Source organism: Cherax quadricarinatus, chromosome 96, assembly GCF_038502225.1.
Source record: "Cherax quadricarinatus isolate ZL_2023a chromosome 96, ASM3850222v1, whole genome shotgun sequence".
Taxonomy (NCBI): domain Eukaryota; kingdom Metazoa; phylum Arthropoda; class Malacostraca; order Decapoda; family Parastacidae; genus Cherax; species Cherax quadricarinatus.
This window is the reverse complement of record NC_091387.1, coordinates 9,829,377-9,853,207: the sequence shown is the minus strand read 5'-3', so window position 1 is coordinate 9,853,207 and position 23,831 is coordinate 9,829,377. Positions and strand designations below refer to the sequence as shown.

The 23,831-nt window shown below is 39.0% G+C and overlaps 1 protein-coding gene across 6 annotated transcripts in view; it reads left to right on the top strand.

Annotated features, from left to right (window-relative positions):
- lds (transcription termination factor lodestar) overlaps nt 1–23,831 on the top strand; it is a 251,928-nt gene that overhangs the window by 47,935 nt on the left and 180,162 nt on the right. For 5 of the 6 annotated variants that reach the window (XM_070105078.1, XM_070105081.1, XM_070105082.1 and 2 more), the window contains exons 5-8: nt 5,824–5,973; nt 11,866–12,048; nt 13,258–13,373; nt 15,057–15,165. In XM_070105078.1, the coding sequence (XP_069961179.1) occupies nt 5,824–5,973; nt 11,866–12,048; nt 13,258–13,373; nt 15,057–15,165 (558 nt within the window). The remainder of the gene's footprint in view (nt 1–5,823; nt 5,974–11,865; nt 12,049–13,257; nt 13,374–15,056; nt 15,166–23,831) is intronic. The other variant, XM_070105080.1, reaches the window with a different exon arrangement.

Sequence of the window (23,831 nt, the reverse complement as noted above, 5' to 3'; positions counted from 1 at the left end):
CAGTCCACTAACACCCAGGATGCGACCCACACCAGTCCACTAACACCCAGGATGCCACCCACACCAGTCCACTAACACCCAGGATGCGACCCACACCAGTCGACTAACACCCAGGTACCCATTTTACTGATGGGGAACATAGACAACAGGTGGAAAGAAACACGTCCAATGTTTCTACTCTGGCTGGGAATCGAACCCAGGCCCTCACCGTGTGAAGCCAGAGCGTTAACCACCAGGCCACCAGAGCCTGTAACCCCTACTCCTGTATACATTACTAAATTTAAAAGGATAAACGTTCGTTTTTCTTTTTGGGCCACCCTGTCTTGGTGAGATACCTGCCTACCTTCCTGGAGTCTGCTTGGAAGGTATTCCTGGGATCAACACCCCCGTGGCCAGGTCCATGACCAGACCTCCTGGTGGATCAGGGCCTGATCAACCAGGCTGTTAATGCTGGCTGCAAGTGGTCTAACATACGAACCACAGCCCGTCTGATCCGGCACTGACTTATCTGTCCAGCTCCATCTTGAAAGCAACCACGGGTCTATTGGTAATTCCCCTTATGGCTGGTGGGAGACTGTTGAACAATCTTGTATGTTGAAAGATAATGTGTAAAATAAACCCATTGAAAAACAAGGGCATAATGGGTGCAATAAGAGATATATGATCAATATCCTTCGTTGCAGACTGTGAACAGTCTACTACAAGATATTATCACTGCTTGAATAAGGGTAGAGATTTTCAGGAGGAAATTGGACATGTACCTCTGCCAGGTGCCAGATCAATCGGGCTATGTTGGATATGTGAGCCAGTGAGCCACTGGCAGTAACAGCTTGGTTGATCATGCAAGCCTGACCCAAGGCCGGACTGAGAGTAGAAGAGCGCTCAAAAAATGTGGTCTAAATTAATAGCTTTGCATTATCTTCCTACTAATTACACCTACCATCCGACTTGCGACCTGCTCGACTTAGGACCGTGTTTTTTATGCCAAATTTCTGGGAAATAAACAACTATTTGTGTTGTACACAGTGTTTATCCTAAACCTTACAGTATAAAATACAGTACTAACAACATAAAAAGTAAAGTAAAACATGAAATACCAAAATAAAACAATAAAATAGTCATTACAAAAATGTTTTGTTGATATTCAGTAGTAAAGTTCGACTTGCGACCATTTTGACTTAGGACTGGTTTCTCGGAACCGAACTCGGTCGTCGGTCGGATGGTAGGTGTATACTTCATATAAAAGTTTCAGAGGCATGTGTTTTCAGGGTACTGGTTCAAGGGTGATGCAGGGAGGTCCCACTTATACAGCAGGTTAGGTTCTGGGCTGCTATTGTAAAGCAAAAATTGCTGTAAAGTGAATCATAGCTTATTGTCACTTTCAGATGCTTATAATAACCTGATAACATGTTTACACGATCATATATTAAATGAGCAATGGACTACCTTGCATTAGTATTAAGATTAATAAAGATTTTAAGACAAGTTAGCCACTTCTCTAGATTTATAGTTATTATGTACGTACTAGGATTAGTCTGCCCAAAATGTCCCGGCATGGTAGTGGCTTTCTTTGTACTTAGCAAATCAAACTTGTAATTACACATTGTAACCTTTACAAAGAAATATAATCTTTATCTTTTTATCTAGGCCTTAAGTGCATATACGTCCAGTACAAACATTACTAACCTTAAAATATTGTCTTCCTTAGCTTATAGTGAGTGATGTATATATTTATTGTAGGAAGTCTGAATAACTGAAGAATGGGTATAATTAAAAACTGCTGCATTAGTGGAACGTTGTAAATTCAAACCAGCTATGATATATATGCCTAATATTAGGTACGACTGTACAGTGGTACCTTGCGATACAAATTTTTTTCGTTCCAGAAGGCTGTTCGAGTGCTGATACCGAACGAATTTGTTCCCATAAGGAATAATGTAAATCAGATTAATCCGTTTCAGACCTCCAAAATTGCACAAACAAAAGCACTTGCATAAATCTTCTTTTTCTTTCAACAAACCGGCTGTATCCCACCAAGGCGGGGTGGCCCAAAAAGAAAAACGAAAGTTTCCCTTTTTAAATTAAGTAATCTATACAGAAGAAGGGATTACTAGCCCCTTGCTCCCGGCGTTTTAGTCGTCTCTTACAACATGCATGTCTTACGGAGGAAGAATTCTGTTCCACTTCCCCATGGAGATAAGAGGAAATAAACAAGAACAAGAACTAGAAAGAAAATAGAAGAAAACCCAGAGGGGCATGTATATATATGCTTGTACATGTATGTGTAGTGTGACCTAAGTGTAAGTAGAAGTAGCAAGACGTACCTGAAATCTTGCATGTTTATGAGACAGAAAAAAGGACACCAGCAATCCTACCATCATGTAAAACAATTACAGGATTTTGTTTTACACTCGCTTGGCAGGACAGTAGTACCTCCCTGGGTGGTTGCTGTCTACCAACCTACTACCACAGGATGGTAGTACCTCCCTGGGTGGTTGCTGTCTACCAACCTACTGCCACAGGATGGTAGTACCTCCCTGGGTGGTTGCTGTTTACCAACCTACTACCACAGGATGGTAGTACCTCCCTGGGTGGTTGCTGTCTACCAACCTACTACCACAGGATGGTAGTACCTCCCTGGGTGGTTGCTGTCTACCAACCTACTACCACAGGATGGTAGTACCTCCCTGGGTGGTTGTCTACAAACCTACTACCACAGGATGTTAGTACCTCCCTGGGTGGTTGCTGTGGACCATCCTACTACCACAGAATGGTAGTACCTCCTTGGGCAGTTGCTGTTTACCAGCCTACTACCACAGGATGGTAGTACCTCCCTGGGTGGTTGTTGTCTACCAACCTACTACCACAGGATGGTAGTACCTCCCTGGGTGGTTGCTGTCTACCAACCTACTACCACAGGATGGCAGTACCACCCTGAGTGGTTGCTATCTACCAACCTACTACCACAGGATGGTAGTACCTCCCTGGGTGGTTGCTGTCTACCAACCTACTACCACAGGATGGCAGTACCACCCTGGGTGGTTGCTATCTACCAACCTACTACCTAGGTCTTGCATAAATACACTTGCATAATTGTTTGAGTTTTAAGCTGTTCGTATCCCGAGGTACCACTGTAGTCTGTTAAGTATTAGGTTTAGTCTGCCCGAGATGCCCTGGCATGATAGTGGCTTTCTTTGTACTTAGTAAATCAAAATTGTAATTACACATTCTAAAATAATCAGATATTAAATCCTTAAGGTGGAGCCTGCCTGTACTAGTGCCTAAGTTTGTCTTCCTGAAGACAACAATTCAGGGTTTGCTCAGAGGTTTCTGTCTCAAAATATTGAAACTAACTTTCTCTCTTTCAGTCATCACATAAACTGAAACTGCTTAAGAAATCCTGTTTAACTGAAGATCACTGAACCAGTTTGAAGTATTGACCCTTTCAGGGTCATGATCCCTGATCTCAAACTTGCTCTCAGGGTCAAAGACTTTAAAAAAATAAAAATCTTACAAAATGATAATGTTTTTCCAAAGGTATTGAACCCAAAAGTATGAAATTTGATAGAAAATTTAGGAAGTTATACTCTTGCAAAGTTAGCGTGTTTGGCTATATTTACACATTGGTGATTTTGCCAACTTTGAGCCCTATTTTTGGCCAATTCCACTGTTCCAGTCGACCAAACTCATAGCAATTTTCCTAGTATTCCTTCTGTACTGTTGACTGAGTACAAGAAACTGCCCATTTATAAATTGCAACTACCCAATAAAGTCATCAGAAATTGGTAATATGGCCAGTTTCACACAAAATTCAAGAAATGCCACTTTCAAAACGGTCCAGAGTAAACAATGCAGACATTCCTGCTACTAAAATATTTTCTCTGTTCATTAGTCACATCTCCAGGATACTCTTATATTCCACTTGATTTCCATTTTGAATTTTAATTCACACACAAAATAGAAGATATACTGTTATGCAGACTACTGCATTATTGTAATAATTGTATAAATAATATCATTGCATTCCTAAATGCGTATTAGACTGGCCAGTTGGACGCATGTTGGACAAGTGACATCATTTGTGTTCTCTGGATTATTGGCAAAGATCGAACATTTTTGCTAATTTGAGCTCAATTTCAAGATACTTTTAGTCCAAAAACCAATTAAAATCCTCTCTAAAAAGAGACCAAGAAACCAAGAATGCAGTCATAAAAAATTACGAAAATAAATCGCAATGTTGCTGTTTCAAACCAAAAAGACTGTTGCAGTTTTATTTTCTCGTGCACTGCTTGCTGCAGGAATTTTTTATTGTGCACACTTAATGCATAGACCCATTCTCTCATATCTAGGCCCAAATTTACCGCTCACAGGTTATCAGAGCGAGCTGAGCTCATGGCGTAGAACTACAGGACTGATCCCAAAAGGGTTAATGCATACTTAAAATTCTCCTGTTGTTCACTTAGCTGCCTCTCTCTTTTGTACATTTAAAACCTCCTACTTAATACCCTATGTCTAGTTCTCAAGTAGTCTTTAAGCATTAGTACAGTGGACCCCCGGTTAACGATATTTTTTCACTCCAGAAGTATGTTCAGGTGCCAGTACTGACCGAATTTGTTCCCATAAGAAATATTGTGAAGTAGATTAGTCCATTTCAGACTCCCAAACATACACGTACAAACGCACTTAAATAAATACACTTACATAATTGGTCGCATTCGGAGGTAATCGTTATGTGGGGGTCCACTGTATTAGTCTTTTCGAAATGCACTGCATGCTAGTTGCTTTCTTTTGTGCCTAACAATAATTTATTACATGTAAACTACATTACCTGTATACTGTATTAAAGAAATAAATTATTTGTATAGAATTATTGAAGGGACTGGCATATTTTTTTGTATTTGTTCTCACTGTCTCGCATAAACATCTCTCTCTTTTTGTCTGCCTGTCTCTCTCTGTCTCAGAGAGAGCCACTCATGAACCAACAGGTATTACACACGTTGCAGAATCATCACGTCTGAACAAGTGGAAATGCATGTTACTTGCCAGTCATGCTTATGCCTCGTAACAACAAGCACAGAATATCACTTTGTCTGGCTTTTTTGGGTTATCCTACATAATTTAAACTGTAAGATAACTTCACTCACATGTACCTGTACCTAAATAAATTTATGAGCAGCTTTCAGACAAAAAGACAGAGATAGAGCTAGCCAAACCCACCCAGCTGGCTTGCTGAACACGTATTTCATGTTACAGAATCGTTTCTCTTCACCTAGGGCATAGGTTATAGGACATTCTGAAATGATGAGACTACCAGTGGTATCAAAATTGAAAGGATGTTGCACATGGGTTATCATCAAGGTTTTTGATATTTCCTCAACCACTTGTGGCCACATCCATCTCAGAGCCACTAAACTCAAGGTCATCATCACTATCCTCTTAAAAGGGGAGTGTTAATACGACATGACATCAGTGAATCCTTGGTGTTTGCCACGCTATTTGTTCTAGCTGGCACTCAATTGAACTGGTGCTTCCACAAGGTACTAAGTGGTCTCAGATTTTTTTAACCATTCTGTACAGCCTAGGCCTATCATGTCAAATTTGGAGGCAGGAAAAATAAAACTTCAACCTACTTTTGGAGTGCTAACAGTAAGAACATATATAAACATTTGGACAGTTAAGGGGGTTAAGGTAAGTATTATATGTACTGTATATTTTTTTTTTTTTTTATCCCTAGCTTGGAACCTAAGAGCCATGCAAATAGGCCCCTTCTGTATATTGTATATATTTTGTACTATATATTTTTCAAGATTTTATTGTTTTCAGAGTGACCATAGCAGCCATGATTCCTTGGGTAATTTATCAAATATTTCATCACTTAGTGGAGGTTCAAGACATGGAATGCTGTCTACTTCACTCACCTCCAATAAGAGTGCTCTGTCTTCATCTGCTTGCCCCATACAGGAATCAGAGAAGGTAAATATTTTTTTGCATTTGTAGTATTGGTGTGCCTTTGGGAAAACAGTGATTGAGTGAATAATGGTAAAAGTGTTTCTTCTTTTGGTCACCCTACCTCAGTGGGAGACAACCATTGTGTTAAAGAAGTTTATCAAGTATATCATGAGATATATTATTTGCCTAGCATAGGCCAGTAGCCCTTCTCAGTGCTCCTTGTGTTGTTCTTCAATATGGATTTAAGGCATTGGTTTTAAACATTGCAGTAAAGAGGAATCTGGAGGCAGTAGAGATGTCATGTTTGAGAGCAGTGTGTGGCGTGAATATTATGCAAAAAATTCAGAGCTTAGAAATTAGAAGATGGTGCGGAGTTGTTGTTGTTGTTCTTTCAACAAACTGGCCGTATCCCACCAAAGCAGGGTGGTCCAGAAGGACAAACAAAATTTTCTTTCAGATTTAGTAATATATTCTGGAGAAGGGGTTACTAGTCCCTTGCTCCTGGCAGGTTAATCGCCTCTTACGACACGCATAGGCTTACGGAGGAAGAATTCTGTTCCATTTGCCCATGGAGACTGTGTGAAGTTACATTATCTAGAAGACAGAAAAGGGGTTGTTGCGTATTTTCAGAGGACTGAGCATGTAGGATGACAACGCAGTAATATAAATGCAGTGTATAAGAAAGTAGGGGTAGGAGTTGTCACAGGATGGGTTGGAGGAAGAGGGTGTGGGAGAGGTTTTAGATGGTAGGGGGATGTGCATCCATTATGTGTGCATCCTAGGAAAGGATAGGGGGGTAAAAGGTTTTGTTGAAGGGGGCTTGGACATGTGACAAGCATGTTAGATAGGAGTGAATGGAGATGAATGGTTTTTGGAACCTGACGAGCAGTTGGAGTGTGAGCAGGATAATATTTTGTGAAGGGATTCAGGGAAATGAGCCTGACCCATGGTCGGGCTCAGAGAGTAGAGAAACTTGAAACTCTTCAAAGGTACTTCAGAGGTATAACTATTTAGCCAGACTCGAGTCTTAAAGGAAGTCCTGGGAAGTACAATGCGTACACTTTAAAGGAAGGGTTTGGGATATTGGCTATTAGCAGTGACGTTTAAACTGTCATATCTGGCACCTCTACAAAGACAATGATTGTGTGTGAATGATGGTAAAAGTGTTTCTTTTTTTGGGTCACCCTGCCTTGGTGGGAGACGGCTGACGTGTTAAAAAAAGTGTTAGATTAGACTGAGTGGAGAATATGGTTTTAGAGATTTGATGTGCTGTTGGGGTGTGAGAAAGATAACATTTATGAAAGGATTTAGAAATCTGTTACACAAGAACATAAGAAAGGAGGAACACTGCAGCAGGCCTACTGGCCCATGTATAGCATGTCCTGTGTTGGCCAGACTTGAGTCCTGGAGGTGGAAAGCACATTGCCTGCACTCTGACAGAGTGGTGGTGATTTTACATATTGTAGGACCATTTGAATTGTGGCATCTCTGCACGTCTGTCAACACTGCAATTGAATGAGTAGTATTTTTTCATCATCGATTAATGGAAGATGGCCAGTGTATGGAAAAGTAAGTCATACACTCTGGCTCACTTCTTGTTATCTGGAGCATGTCTTGTGACTTTGTAAATGGTCCAATTCGGACCGAAACGTCGTCGTAAGCTTCTCTCATGTTTTGACATTTTGCACGAGTGTGTTGGGTTATTTAAAAATAATTACTGGAGGGAGGGGGTGAAGGAGGTTTTGCGTGCGTGGGGCTTGGACTTCCAGCAGGCATGCATGAGTGTGTTTGGTAGGAGTGAATGGAGACAAATGGTTTTTAATGCTTGACGTGCTGTTGGAGTGTGAGCAAAGTAACATTTATGAAGGGATTCAGGGAAACTGGCAGGCCGGACTTGAGTCCTGGAGATGGGAAGTACAGTGCCTGCACTCTGAAGGAGGGGTGTTAATGTTGCAGTTTAAAAACTGTAGTGTAAAGCACCCTTCTGGCAAGACAGTGATGGAATGAATGATGGTGAAAGTTTTTTCTTTCTCGGGCCACCCTGCCTTGGTGGGAATCGGCCAGTGTGTTAATAAAAAAAAAAATTGTGAATTTACACAGAAATAGTGAAGATGAGATTTTTTACTGTACTGTACATTGCTGCTTGACTTCACTTTATTGATTTAACATTTGTCATGACTAAAGTAATAATAATAATAGTGTAATACAGTGTAAGTAAGTTTATTCAGGTATACACAAATACAGTTACATAGAATTATCATACATAGCAGCATATGTGTAGAGAACCTAGGATAACCCAAAAAAGTCAGACAGTGACTTATTTCCATTGGGGTCCTTTTACCTTATTATTATAATATAAAGGTTATAATATTTTCTTATTCTATAATTTTCTTATTATTCTATAGTTTTCTTATTATTAGTGGAACCTCGGGTTTCGTCGTTAATTCTTTCCGGAAAGTCTGACGAAAACTGAAGCAATATTTCCCATAAGAAATAATGTAAATCCAATTAATCCGTTTGAGACACCCAAAAGTATGAACAAAAAACACATATAGAGAATAACTATAAATTTTTCTTTTCTTCTTCCAACAAACCGGCCGTATCCCACCGAGGCAGGGTGGCCCGAAAAGAAAAACGTAAGTTTCTCTTTTTAAATTTAGTAATTTATACAGGAGAAGGAGTTACTAGCCCCTTGCTCCCGGCATTTTAGTTGCCTCTTACAACACACACAGCTTACTGAGGAAGAATTCTGTTCCACTTCCCCATGGAGATAAGAGGAAATAAACAGGAACTAATAAGAAAATAGAAGAAAACCCAGAGGGGTGTGTATATGTTTGTACATGTATGTGTAGTGTGACCTAAGTGTAAGTAGTAGCAGCAAGACGTACCTGAAATCTTGCATGTTTATGAGACAGAAAAAAAGGACACCAGCAATCCTACCATGTAAAACAATTACAGGCTTTCATTTTACACTCACTTGGCAGGACGGTAGTACCTCCCTGGGTGGTTGTCTACCAACCTACTACCACAGGACGGTAGTACCTCCCTGGGCGGTTGCTGTTTACCAACCTACTACCTAAAACTATAAATTTACATACAGAAAACAATGACAAATGTAAAGGACTAATGAAATGGATAAATAAACATTTAACCCTTTCAGGGTCCGTCCGGTAGATCTACGGCTTTACGTTCAGGGTCCAAACCGTAGATCTACGCCATGAGCTCAGCTCACTGATAAACTGTGAGTGGTAAATTTTGGCCTAGATATGAGAGAATACATCTATGTGGTATGTGTGCACCACATAAAACAAATCCTGCAGCACACTGTGTATAATGAGAGAAAAAAACTGAGACTGTGATTTTCGATTAAAACAGCGACTTTGCAGTGTTTTTTCGTATGTTTTTTATAGTTGTATTTGCTATTTCTTGGTCTCATTTGATATAATGGAAGACGTATTACAGAAATAGAGATGATTTTGATTGATTTTAGCACTGGAAATGGCTTGAAACTGAGATCAAAGTAGCGCAAATGTTAAATTTTTGCCGATGTTTAGGAGTAAACAAACGACCTCACACGTCTAATACACGCCAGCTGGTGGGTCTAATATACATTCACAAATGTGGTGATGATATTTATGCAATTATTACAATACTGCATAGCAGTAAATCTTCTATTTTTTGGTGTGAATAAAAATTCATTATGTGAATAAAAAATCAAAATGGAATTTATTTGTAAAGCCTCAAAATGTAACTAATGAACAGAGGAAATGTTAGTTTAGTTCCAGGAATACCTACACTGTTTATTCTGGACCCTATTTTGAAATTGGAATATTTTGAACTTTGTGTTAAATTGGCCAAATTAACAATTTCCAATCACTTTATTTTGTAGTTGAAACAGTTGACTTGGCGATTTCTTGTGCTCAATCGATAGAATAGAAGTAATACTAGTGAAATAGGTAAGAATTTAGTCGACTGGAATAATGTAATTGGCCTAAAATGGAAGTCAAAGTCGGCAAAATCGCCGATTCGTAAATATCGCTGACACATCAAAATTCACGAGAGCATAATTTCGTCAATTTTCCATCAAATTTCGTACTTTTTGTTTTATTACCTTCACAAAAAGATTCTCTACGATTTCATAAGAAAAAATAACAAATTTTTTGTTTGAAAATTCTTGGACACTGGGGCACCACTTCAGATTTTGGCCTTGGACTCTGAAAGGGTTAATATCACTTTTACCGTTATTGAAGACTCTTGTTGGTGTATGGAAGACATGAGGAGGGGAGACGGAGGAGAGGTTATTGGTTGGAAGGGGAATTCCCCTCCATAAGAACTTTAGGTATCAAGTCCCTATCCAGGGTTACTTCCCTTCTTTGTCTTTTACTGGCACTGGACTCCTGTCGCATAAAAAATCTACCCAGAGAGGTCTGTTTCTGGCTTCTCTTCAAGATTTGCCTAAAATGGGACAAGGCATTGTCATTGAACATGTTGCAGACACAGCTTGCAGCAGCTTTGTTAGGGTGATATTTCTCCACAAAACTTTGCAACTTGCTCCACTTTGCACAACTGTCCTTAATCACTGAAGAAGGCACCTTCTCCTCTCTCTCTCTCTCTCTCTTCCTCTTCCTCTGAAGCAATTTCCTCAGCTGTGATCTGTTGCTGTTCCAGTTGAAGGTGTTGCAGCTCTTCAGTGGTTAGCTCTTCCCTGTGGTCATACACCAACTCTTCCACATCCTGGCCACTCGCTTCCAACCCCATGGACTTTCCCAAAACCACAGTAGATTCCATAACAGGCGTAGGGTTGTCAGGGTCAGCTTCAAACCCTTCAAAATCCTTCTCTTGGACACATTCTGGCCACAATTTCTCGCCTTCTTTATCAAAGGGCTGGCACTCAGAACTTTCTTTGGCCCCCAAGGTGGCTTATTTAGCAGTTACACTCAATAAACAAGCACAAAAAACAGTGGATTACATCTACCATCCGACTTTCGACCTGCTCGACTTACGACGACTCTACTTACGACCGTGCTTTTTTATTCCAAATTTCTTGGAAATAAGTGTTTGTGTTGTACACAGTGTTTATCCTAAATCTTACAGAATAAAATACAGTATTAACAGCATAAAAAGTAAAGTAAAGCATAAAATACCAAAATAAAACAATAAAATAAAGTCATTACAAAAATGCAATGTTGATATTCAGTAGTAAAGTTTGACTTACAACCATTTCGACTTGGGACCGGTTTCTCGGAACCGAACTAGGTCGTAAGTTGGATGGTAGGTGTATTACGAATTTTCAGATAAACACACAGGGTAATGCTCACTCAATGAGAAACAAAGCCAGACTGACTCAGATCGTGAGGGAGGCTTTGTGTGGGCACGGGCAGGTGGACAAGTTCGGTACGGCAGACCGATGAAAATCAAGGTGATTAGCGAAAGGTGGGACAAAATTTTGACGAAAACAGTCATCTAAAACCAGGGTAAACGAAAACAGAGGTCCCACTGTAGTAATAATATTTAATAGTAGTATGTGAGTGTGTTAAGTGTGAGTGGAAACAAATGGTTTTTATAACTTGACTAGCTGTTGGAGTGTGAGCAGGGTATTATTTTGTGAAGGGATTTGGGGAAACCAGTTAGCCAGACTTGAGTCCTGGAGGTGGGAAGTACAGTACTTGCACTCTAAAGGAGGGGTTTAGGATACTTGCTGTTTAGAGTGACATCTAAACTGTAGTATCTGTACACCCTTGGTAAGACAGTGATAGTGTAAATGATGGTGAAAGTGTTTGTTTTTCAGGTCACCCTACCTCAATGGGAGATGGCCATGGTGGTAAAAAAAAAAAATTTAATAATACAATAATTACGTAAGTGTTTTTCTTGTTTAGCACATGCGTATATACATCTGAATTTCAATATTTACTTCAGTATGCTTCAGGTGACTGTGACAGCCCAAGTTCACCAACTAATATATCAGATGTTTCATCACATAGTGGAGGTTCTGCATATTCTCCTGAAGTATCATCTGCCTCGCCTCACTCTGGTAAAAGCATTCGGTCGCTGTCATCTCGCACTCTACAAGAATTAGAAAAAATGTTGCATGCAAAGAAGGTAATTTTTTGTTTTACATGGTGGTGGGTGTTCGAGTTTGCAGTTCACAGTATTGCTATTATTTATAGTCGAGATCTTAATATGTTTGAAAATGTTTCCATCTTGAGGTAAATTCTTTGTTGTGGATAGAGATGAGATTATTTTATTGTGATTGTAACAATAGTTGATAATTATGCAACCAACAAAATTTGTCAGTTGTTTGTGAATCACTTGACCCAGAAGATATCCACAATTTCCAACATCCGTTGAATCAGCTCAGAATTAAAATCGAACATTCACTATAGTATATTTATAGGTACGTGAATAGAGCTATGACTTTTGGCTTCTTACATTCATAATTCACTTACATAATTTATTAAATATTCAGCTAGGTGCTATATTTATTAACCCTTCATTTATTCTATTGTGGTAATTCACTGCCCTTCACAGATAACCCACACATAGGAAAGAGAGACAATGACATTATGGTCTGACTTGAACCATCAACTTGTCTCATAATAACACAGGAAGGAAAGAAAGCTAGTACAGTGGACCCCCGGTTAACGAACTTTTTTCACTCCAGAAGTATGTTCAGGTGCCAGTACTGACCGAATTTTTTCCCATAAGGAATATTGTGAAGTAGATTAGTCCATTTCAGACCCCCAAACATACACGTACAAACGCACTTACATAAATACACTTACATAATTGGTCGCATTTGGAGGTGATCGTTAAGCGGGGGTCCACTGTATATGTATGCGGGTTATTTGTGTATTTTTCCAGTTGTGGTACTGTGACTTTTTGAAGATTGAGACACTTATGCAGCATATGGGAATCTTTATTCAGGAAACGTTTCACCACACAGTGGCTTCATCAGTCCAATACAAAGAGGAAGGCATAAGGAGAGGAGGATTATGAGGTAATCAGTCCCTCAGCCTGGAGTCGATGTGTTCAGTCCATCAATCTTGTAGAATGTACATTCTACAAGATTGATGGACTGAACACATCGACTCCAGGCTGAGGGACTGATTACCTCATACTCCTCCTCTCCTTACGCCTTCCTCTTTGTATTGGACTGATGAAGCCACTGTGTGGCGAAACGTTTCCCGAATAAAGATTCCCATATGCTGCATAAGTGTCTCAATCTTCAACTTGTCGGTTTTTCAAACCATTCATCACAACTGTGACTTTTTGTTCTTTTTGTCTATAGTATTTTATCTTTTGTTTTAGATGGCTTACAATGCTGCCTGCGCTGGAAATTTTTCCGAAAAGCAGAGAAAGTTGAGAAAGCAGTGTGTCGAGATTGAGAAAGAAATAGCACTGAAGAAAGGGTCCAACTACTACAAGTAAATATTCAGTATACAGCTAGATCTTGATTAGTGCAAGTTCGAACAGTCCAAATTTCTCATTAGTCTGAAATCAATTAATGCTAGCTTTTTCCCAAACTCAAATCATGCGCAAAAATTACATATGATTTCAATGTTGCGATTGCAATTCACGGGATTTATTATTCACATTAGTCGAGACCTAGCTGTATCTGCTTCCTTTTCCCCCATTGGTAATAAATACATAGTTATAATTTATTGAATACTACAGGTGCCCCTCGACTTCGAGTGGTTCAACTTTAAATATTTCGACTTTACAATTGTGCAAAAGCAGTTACTTTCATGATGAGACTTAAGATAATATTACCCAACATGAAGACAGCAAATCTATAACTTGCACATATTCATTTACAGTGGTACCTCGAATTTTGATCAGCTCCTAACTCGAACACTTATGTAAGTGTATTTTTGTAAGTGCTTTTGTGAGTGTTTTTGGGGGTCTGAAACAGACGAATCTAATTTACATTATTCCTTGTGGGAACAGATTTGTTCAGTAATGGCACTCGAACAGCATTCTGGAATGAATTAAGGCCAAAATTCGAGGTACCACTGTACTTTACTTGCTTTCCAATACGTACTGTTATTTAGTTTATTTACTTGTTCAGTGACAGTAAATTAAAATGAATGTGTTTATTTCCTTGCAAAGTTTACAATGTGTGGTTTACATATTACAAAACATTAATCACAAAGAAAGCCATTAACATGCCTAGGCATTTCAGGCAGACTAATCCTAATTCTGACTCGCGAAATCGTAATGGCACGATTGCAAACAAACCATACCATGGGCAGGGATAGAACCTGCATCAGTCTGGAGTTTTATGACTATGATTACAGGTTTTATCCCCACCGTGGTATGGTTTACCGTCCCATAACACAGGTTATGGGACGGTGCATTTTAATGTTCATTATTGCATATTGAAGTAAAAGTTAGGTAATTAAAAAGTTTATCATTAATAAGGTAGATAATAGTGAGTTCAAAACATACACACAATAGTATTACCATTAATAAATTTAGTAATGGGGATGGTTTTATCTTGACACGATACTGTTTCTATAAGAGCTCCCTTGTATTGTCAAAATATTTCAGACAAACTTTGGACTAAAGATTAAGTAACAGTTATATATAAGTAGTTATTCATTTACTTATTTAGCATATCATATTTATTTGACTTAGGATGGGTTCATCGGAACGTCGCCCTATTTTAAGTCGGGGAGCACCTGTACTACATACGGGTGTAGCAGTATTTTTTATTTTTTAATTAAAATACAGCCCATACAGATTAAACATTTTTATGTTAAAAGTTGCTAGTTTACTAGTGCAACCTGCTATATTATTATAGTTGATAGTTATACACCTCTGGTGATTGTCATTACTATGTACTTTTATACTGTATTATCATTTATTTGTAAATACGGTGGTACCTCGGGATACGAACTTCGTTCCAGAAGGCTGTTCAAGTGCTGATACCAAATGAATTTGTTCCCATAAGGAATAATGTAAATTAGATTAATCCGTTTCAGATCCCCAAAAATACACTTAAAAATACACTTACGTAAATACACTTACATAATTGTTCGACTTTTGAGCTGTTCGTATCCCGAGGTACCTCTGTAATTTTTTTTTTAATTAAGTAAATGTTTCAGGTTTGATGGTAACCCACCTTCGCCTGCTGAAGAATCAGCATTGACCCTGTCATCTGACCTAGAAAGAGAGAGAATGCTGGATGCTGACGTAAGTACTCTGGACCTTAAGGTACATTATCAGTCTTTACCACATCCCATCCTGCATTCCTCTGTGACTCTTTTGGGTTTTGCACTTTTTTTTTTTTTTTTTTTTTTTTGTAACCAGGCATCATTCACCGAGGCAGGGCGACCTGAAAAATAAGGAATGTCAAGTTTTTTTTTTTCTTAAACAAACAGGCCCTATCCCACTGAGGCTGGGTGATCCAAAAAGAAAAATGAAGGTTTTTGTTTTTAAATTTAATAGCTTACACAAGAGAAGGAGTTACTAGCATCTTGCTCCTGGCATGTTAGTCGCCTCTTACAACTCTCTTGGGTTACGGAGGAAGGATTCTTCTCCACTTCCTCGTGGAGAGTTTGATATTATTATACAGATAAACTAATAGAAAAAACATTCATTGTTTTTATCTTAAATTTTTCATACAGCAGCTCTAATAATCACATTCACAGGAGGGGAGTAACATGCAGTAGTCGAAGATTGAGACACTTATGCAGCATATGGAAATCTTTATTCAGGAAACGTTTCGCCACACAGTGGCTTCATCAGTCCAATACAAAGAGGAAGGCGTAAGGAGAGGAGGAGAATGAGGTAATCAGTCCCTCAACCTGGAGTCGATGTGTTCAGTCCATCGACTCCAGGTTGAGGGACTGATTACCTCATTCTCCTCCTCTCCTTACGCCTTCCTCTTTGTATTGGACTGATGAAGCCACTGTGTGGCGAAACGTTTCCTGAATAAAGATTTCCATATGCTGCATAAGTGTCTCAATCTTCAACTTGTCGGTTTTTCAAACCATTCATCACAACATGCAGTAGTCCCTCTGTATCTGCAGGATAAGTTCCAAGACCTGCCAAGTTAGTGATGCTGGCAGTTTTTTCATAGCCTCAGAGATGTCGTGAAATGCTTCCCATCGGTGAAAAAGTGCTAATTCTAGACTTTGTATAATTTATCAATTAAACTTTATTGTAGGTATATATGTATGTTAGCAAAAAATAACATTAGTATAGGGTTTGCTACTATCCACAGTTTCAGGTATCCACGGTAGGTCTTGGAATGTATCCCCTGCAGATATGGGGGCAATTGCAGTGGTACCTCAAAAATCGAACTTAATCCGTTCCAGGAGCTAGTTCTAAATTCGAAAAGTCTGAAATTCGAAGCAATATTTCCCATAAGAAATAATGGAAATACAATTAATCCGTTCCAGAAACCCAAAAATATTCACACAAAAAAATACATTTTATAGAGATTAATTACAGTTTTACATACAACAAATATTATAGTTTTTAATTATGTATAGTTTTACATATAAAATAACATTTTTACTGACCTTTATTGAAGATTGGTGATGGCATCTGGAAGATAGGGAGGAGGAGAGAGGGAATTGGGGTTATTGTTTGGAAGGACTTGAGGACTTCAGGTAAAGCCCTCTCTGGGGTTACTTCCCTTCTCTGTCTTTTAATGCCACTAGGACCAGCTTGAGAGTCACTGGACCCCTGTCTCACAAAATAACTGTCCCCAGTCCTCTGTTTCTGGTGCCTCTTTAACATTTCCCTAAAATGGGACATGGTTCTGTCACTGAACTTGTTGCAAAGATGGCTTGTTTCAGCTTGCTCAGGGTGGTACTTCTGCACAAACATTTGGACATCATTCCACTTGGCACCAATCTCCTTAATCTTTGAAGAAGGCACCTCATCCACTCCACTCCCTATATTAACACCTTTCGCAACATCAGCTTCCTTGATTTGTTCTTTCTTTGACAGGATAGAACCGATGGTCGACTTGTTTTTCCCATACATCCTGGCAAGCTCAACAAGTCTCACACCACTCGTACTTCTGTATTATTTCCTTCTTCACATCTATGGTGTTTCTCACTTTCTTTATCACAGGGGTACCACTAGCAAGTTTCTTTGGGCCCATGGCAGCTTATTTCACAGTCCCACAAGCACTAAACACAAAGAAATAATCGTAAAATGCGTGAATGAGAGCGCAGGTTAGTGTTCACTCAAGCATAAACAAAGCTAGACTATTCACGGCGAAAGCGTGGTGACGCGGATAGAGCGGCCGGCAGACAGCTCCCGTACCTGGCAGTCCAAAAATAGGGGAGCGTTCGATAATAGGGACACTGTCCAAAATAATGGTCCTATTTTCGAAACGTTCGATATGTGATATGTTCGATTTTTGAGGTTCCACTGTACACTGTATACGACTTCTCCAGCACTACTCTAATTTGCCTGTTATAACCTCCTCCCACTTTGTAACAATGCCAAAGGTAATATTAATAAAAGGAAAAAATTAAAAATAAAAATTGGGTAAAATTTGCCAAAAATTCACTACGTACATCAGGATATATTGACTATGGAGTCTTCTTTCATCAAACTGGACATATCCCACCAAGGCAGGGTGGCCCAAAAAGAAAAACGAAAGTTTCTTTTTAAATTTAGTAATTTATACAGGAGAAGGGTTACTAGCCCCTTGCTCCCAGCATTTTAGTTGCCTCTTACGATACGCATGGCTCACAGAGGAAGAATTCTGTTCCACTTCCCCATGGAGATAAGAAATAAACAAGAACTAGTAAGGAAATGGAAGAAAACCCAGAGGGTTGTGTGTGTATATATACACCAACCATCCGACTTACAACCGAGTTCGGTTCCAAGAAACCGGTCGTAAGTCGAACTTTACTACTGAATATCAACAAAACATTTTTGTAATGACTATTTTATTGTTTTATTTTGGTATTTCATGTTTTACTTTACTTTTTATGCTGTTAGTACTGTATTTTATACTGTAAGGTTTAGGATAAACGCTGAGTACAACACAAATAGTTGTTTATTTCCCAGAAATTTGGCATAAAAAACACGATCGTAAGTCGAGTGGTCATAAGTCAAGCAGGTCGTAAGTCGGATGGTAGGTGTATATATATATATATATATATACAGGAGGGCCCCACTTATACGGCAGGTTAGGTTCCAGGCTACCGCCGTAAAGCGGAAACCGCCGTAAAGTGGAACACCCTTTTTTTCCACTTATAAATGCATACAAACACTAGATAACAAGTTTACACTAACATATATTAAGTTAGCAATAGAACCAGGCATCAAAAAACAATAAAAAAGTATAATACACACATAGTGCACTCATTACTTACCTTAAAATATTTATAGTCTTAATCTAGGGTGAGACAAGTAGTATTTATTGTAAGAAATCAAGTGTGGTATGTATGGTGTCAGCCAGGCTACCATACCAGGCCACCCCACCCACACATACTATTCTATGATATTTAAGCATCCCAGAGCGATAAAATGTATATACAGTTCACTCATTACTTACCTTAAAATATTTGTAGTCTTAATGTAGGGTCAGGAGTAAGTAAATGAGATAAAACGAATAAATGAGAGAGAGAAAGAATGAGTACATGAGAGGGGACAGGCGCAGAGTTATGTAAACAAACCAGGCGAACGTAAGTTTTGTAAACAAACGAAGTGTACACGTCTGGTTTGTGTACAAGTTACATTGTGTACAGGTTGTCTCTACATTGATACGGTAGAATTAATAAAGAAGAACACTCCCATTCTCATGTAACATCATTTTGAGAAGAAATGAAGCTCTGAGTGAAGGCAATGGAAATAAGTCACACTGACTTTTTTGGGTTATCCTAGGTTCTCTACACGTATGTTGTTATGTATGATAATCTATGTAACTGTATTTGTGTATACCTGAATAAACTTACATACATACGAAAGGAATAATTTTCTACAGTTACCCCCAGTAACACATTTTCTCTTATGTTAGATTAGAGAAAATGTTATTCTTGCCATCACTTGTACAAGTTATGTGGCTCCCACATCTTATATTTGTTTATTTATTCTATTGTGGGGTGTATTTATCATCTTTTTATGTTATGTATCGTGTTTATTATATAATTTTGAAAAAAATATCATGGATGGATTAATGAAAATGTGTATACAGTGGACCCCCGGTTAACGATTTTAATCCGTGCAAGAGGGCTCATCGTTATGCGAAATAATCGTTATGCGAATGAATTTTCCCCATAAGAAATAATGGAAATAAAATTAATCCGTGCAAGACGCCCAAAAGTATGAAAAAAATTTTTTTTTACCACATGAAATGTTAATTTTAATACACACAAACTGAAAAAGGCATGCACAATTAAATGACACTTACTTTTATTGAAGATCTGGTGATGATTGATGGGATGGGAGGAGGGGAGAGAGTGTGTTAGTGTTTAGAAGGGGAATCCCCTTCCATTAGGACTTGAGGTAGTAAGTCCTTTTCTGGGGTTACTTCCCTTCTTCTTTTAATGCCACTAGGGCCAGCTTCAGAGTCACTGGACTTCTTTCGCACAAGATATCTGTCCATAGTGGCCTGTACCTCTCGTTCCTTTATGACTTGCCTAAAGTGTTTCACAACATTGTCAGTGTAATAATCACCAGCACGGCTTGCAATAGCTGTGTGAGGGTGATTTTCATCCATGAAGGTTTGCACTTCAAGCCACTTAGCACAGATTTCCTTTATCTTTGTAGTAGGCAACTTCTTCAATTTCTCTCTCCCCTCCTCTGAACCAGTTTCCTCAGGTCTGGCCTCTTGCTCTTGAAGTTGATCTATCAGCTCATCAGTGGTTAGTTCTTCATTGTCCTCCTCCACCAACTCTTCCACATCCTCCCCACTAACCTCCAACCCCAAGGACTTTCCCAATGCCACAGTGGATTCCTCAACTGGCACAGGATTCTCAGGGTTAGCCTCAAACCCTTCAAAATCCCTTTTGTCTACACATTCTGGCCACAGTTTCTTCCAAGCAGAGTTCAAGGTCCTCTTTGTCACTTCCTCCCAAGCCTTACCTATAAGGTTTACACAATTGAGGATATTAAAGTGATCTCTCCAAAACTCTCTTAGAGTCAGTTGAGTTTCTGAGGTCATTACAAAGCACCTTTCAAACAGAGCTTTTGTGTACAGTTTCTTGAAGTTGGAAATAACCTGCTGGTCCATGGGCTGCAGGAGAGGAGTGGTATTAGGAGGCAAAAACTTCACCTTAATGAAGCTCATGTCCCCATAAAGTCGCTCTGCCACGTCTGTAGGATGACCAGGGGCATTGTCTAACACCAGGAGGCACTTAAGTTCTAATTTCTTTTCAGTTAGGTAATTTTTCACATTGGGGGCAAATGCATGGTGTAACCAGTTATAGAAAAATTCCCTAGTGACCCATGCCTTACTGTTTGCCCTCCACAGCACACACAAATTATCCTTGAGGACATTCTTTTGCCTGAACGCTCTGGGAGTTTCAGAGTGATACACTAATAAAGGCTTCACTTTGCAATCACCAGTAGCATTGGCACACATCAACAAAGTAAGCCTGTCTTTCATAGGCTTATGTCCTGGGAGTGCCTTTTCCTCCTGAGTAATGTAGGTCCTGCTTGGCATTTTCTTCCAGAACAGGCCTGTTTCATCACAATTAAACACTTGTTCAGGTTTCAGTCCTTCAGTTTCTATGTACTCCTTGAATTCCTGCACATATTTTTCAGCCGCTTTGTGGTCCGAACTGGCAGCCTCACCATGCCTTATCACACTATGGATGCCACTACGCTTCTTAAATCTCTCAAACCAACCTTTGCTGGCCTTAAATTCACTCACATCATCACTAGTTGCAGGCATTTTTTTAATTAAATCCTCATGCAACTTCCTAGCCTTTTCACATATGATCGCTTGAGAGATGCTATCTCCTGCTATCTGTTTTTCATTTATCCACACCAATAAGAGTCTCTCAACATCTTCCATCACTTGCGATCTTTGTTTCGAAAACACAGTTGAACCTTTGGCAAGAACAGCTTCCTTGATTGTCTTTCTGGTGCCCACAATAGTAGCGATGGTTGATTGGGGTTTCTTGTACAGCTTGACTAGGTCGGCTATACGCACTCCACTTTCATACTTATCAATTATCTCTTTCTTCATCTCTATAGTAATTCTTACCCTTTGAGGTGTAGGGTTGGCACTAGAAGCTTTCTTGGGGCCCATGGTCACTTATTTTCCAGAAACAGCACCGAAAATACTGTAATAATACGAAATATTCCGAGTGTATGCTTGGATGTTACCGCGGAGGCTGGCTGGTAAACAATGGGACTGGGCGGCACATGTGAGGCTGGCTGAGGGCACATTGGACGCGTCTCGGACGAAAATCGGTAAGCGGGTTTTTAATCGGTATGCGCGGCAAAAATTTTGCGATAAAAGTAATCGTTATGCGGAAAAATCGCTATGTGATGCCATCGTTATGCGGGGGTCCACTGTATTAACGTAATATACGACATTTAATGAGACTCGGTGAGTATTGTTATTATTATTATTTCTAATATGGCGTCACTTGTGCAAGTCGTCTGCTACCACATCTCACATTTATGTTTATTTATTCTACTGTGGGGTGTATTTATCTTATTTATATGTTATGCATCGTGTTTATTATATAATTTTGAAAAAAATATCATGGATGGATTAATGAAATTGTGTATATTACCGTAATATACGACATTTAATGAGACTCGGTGAGTATTGTTATTATTATTATTAACATTTCTAATATGGCGTCACTTGTGCAAGTCGTATGCTACCACATCTCACATTTATGTTTATTTATTCTACTGTGGGGTGTATTTATCTTATTTATATGTTATGCATCGTGTTTATTATATAATTTTGAAAAAAATATCATGGATGGATTAATGAAAATGTGTATATTAACGTAATATACGACATTTAAATGACTCGATGATTATTATTATCATTACTAATATGACGTCTGGAGACATAAGACACTTACCAATTTTAATGTGTACCTGCATGCCAGCACAGTATGTAAGTTTATTTAGGTACAGGTATACATAACTATAATTATCAGAGTATATATAAAATATGAAATAACTTTTAAAAACATTTGAAATTTTGGAGTTTTCAGACAAAATGGAGAGACTTGGTGCTTACTGAGCTCATGGAGAATGTAAACAAACAGGGTGGGGCACGGTGACCGTATTAGAAAGTCAGGTGGGGGGAGCCATATAGCGAGTTTTGGTCATAATTTGAAATGTCCGTATTAGCGGAACGCCGTAAAGTGAAACGCCGTAAAGCAGGGCCTTCCTGTATATGTTTTTTTTTTTTTTCAACAAATTGGCCATCTCCCACTGAGGCAGGGTGACCCAAAGAGAAAGAAAATCCACAAAAAGAAAATAATTTCATCATCATTCAACACTTTCACCTCACTCACACATAATGACTGTTTTTGCAGAGGTGCTTAGAATACAACAGTTTAGAAGTATACACGTATAAAAATACACAATATATGTGATGTTATGAATGAAAAGAAGTTGGATGTCCTGGCCCTAAGCGAAACAAAGCTGAAGGGGGTAGGGGAGTTTCAGTGGGGGGAAATAAATGGGATTAAATCTGGAGTATCTGAGAGAGTTAGAGCAAAGGAAGGGGTAGCAGTAATGTTAAATGATCAGTTATGGAAGGAGAAAAGAGAATATGAATGTGTAAATTCAAGAATTATGTGGATTAAAGTAAAGGTTGGATGCGAAAAGTGGGTCATAATAAGCGTGTATGCACCTGGAGAAGAGAGGAATGTAGAGGAGAGAGAGAGATTTTGGGAGATGTTAAGTGAATGTATAGGAGCCTTTGAACCAAGTGAGAGAGTAATTGTGGTAGGGGACCTGAATGCTAAAGTAGGAGAAACTTTTAGAGAGGGTGTGGTAGGTAAGTTTGGGGTGCCAGGTGTAAATGATAATGGGAGCCCTTTGATTGAACTTTGTATAGAAAGGGGTTTAGTTATAGGTAATACATATTTTAAGAAAAAGAGGATAAATAAGTATACAAGATATGATGTAGGGCGAAATGACAGTAGTTTGTTGGATTAAGTATATTCCATATACTTGCAACATCTGCCACATTGCTCCCCTATCCACTCTATCATATGCCTTTTCTAAATCCATAAATGCAATAAAACTTCCCTACCTTTACCTAAATACTGCTCACATATATGCTTCAATGTAAACACGTGATCTACACATCCCCTACCCACTCTAAAACCTCCTTGCTCATCTGCAATTCTGCATTCTGTCTTACCTCTAATTCTTTCACTAGTAACCCTACCATACACTTTTCCTGGTATACTCAGTAAACTTGTTCCTCTATAATTTTTACAATCTCTTTTGTCCCCTTTCCCTTTATATAAAGGGACTATACACGCTCTCTGCCAATCCCTAGGCACCTTCCCCTCTTTCATACATTTATTAAACAAAAATGCCAACCACTCCAACACTGTCCTCCCCTGCTTTTAACATTTCTCTCATGATCCCGTCAGTTCCAGCTGTTTACCCCCTTTCATTCTACGTAATGCCTCACGTACCTCCCCCACACTCGCATCCTGCTCTTCTTCACTCCTAAAAGATGGTACACCTCCCTGACAAGTGCATGAAATTACCGCCTCCCTTTCTTTGTCGACATTTAAAAGTTCCTCAAAATATTATCGCCATCTACCCAAAACCTCCATCTCCCCATCTACTAACTCCCAGTAGGCCTTCTGCAGTGTTCCATCGTTCTTATGTTCTTATGTTCTCTGTTTTTAACTGATAAATTCATTTGTTCCCTAGGCTTTCTTAACTTCTTTAACTCGCTCCAAATT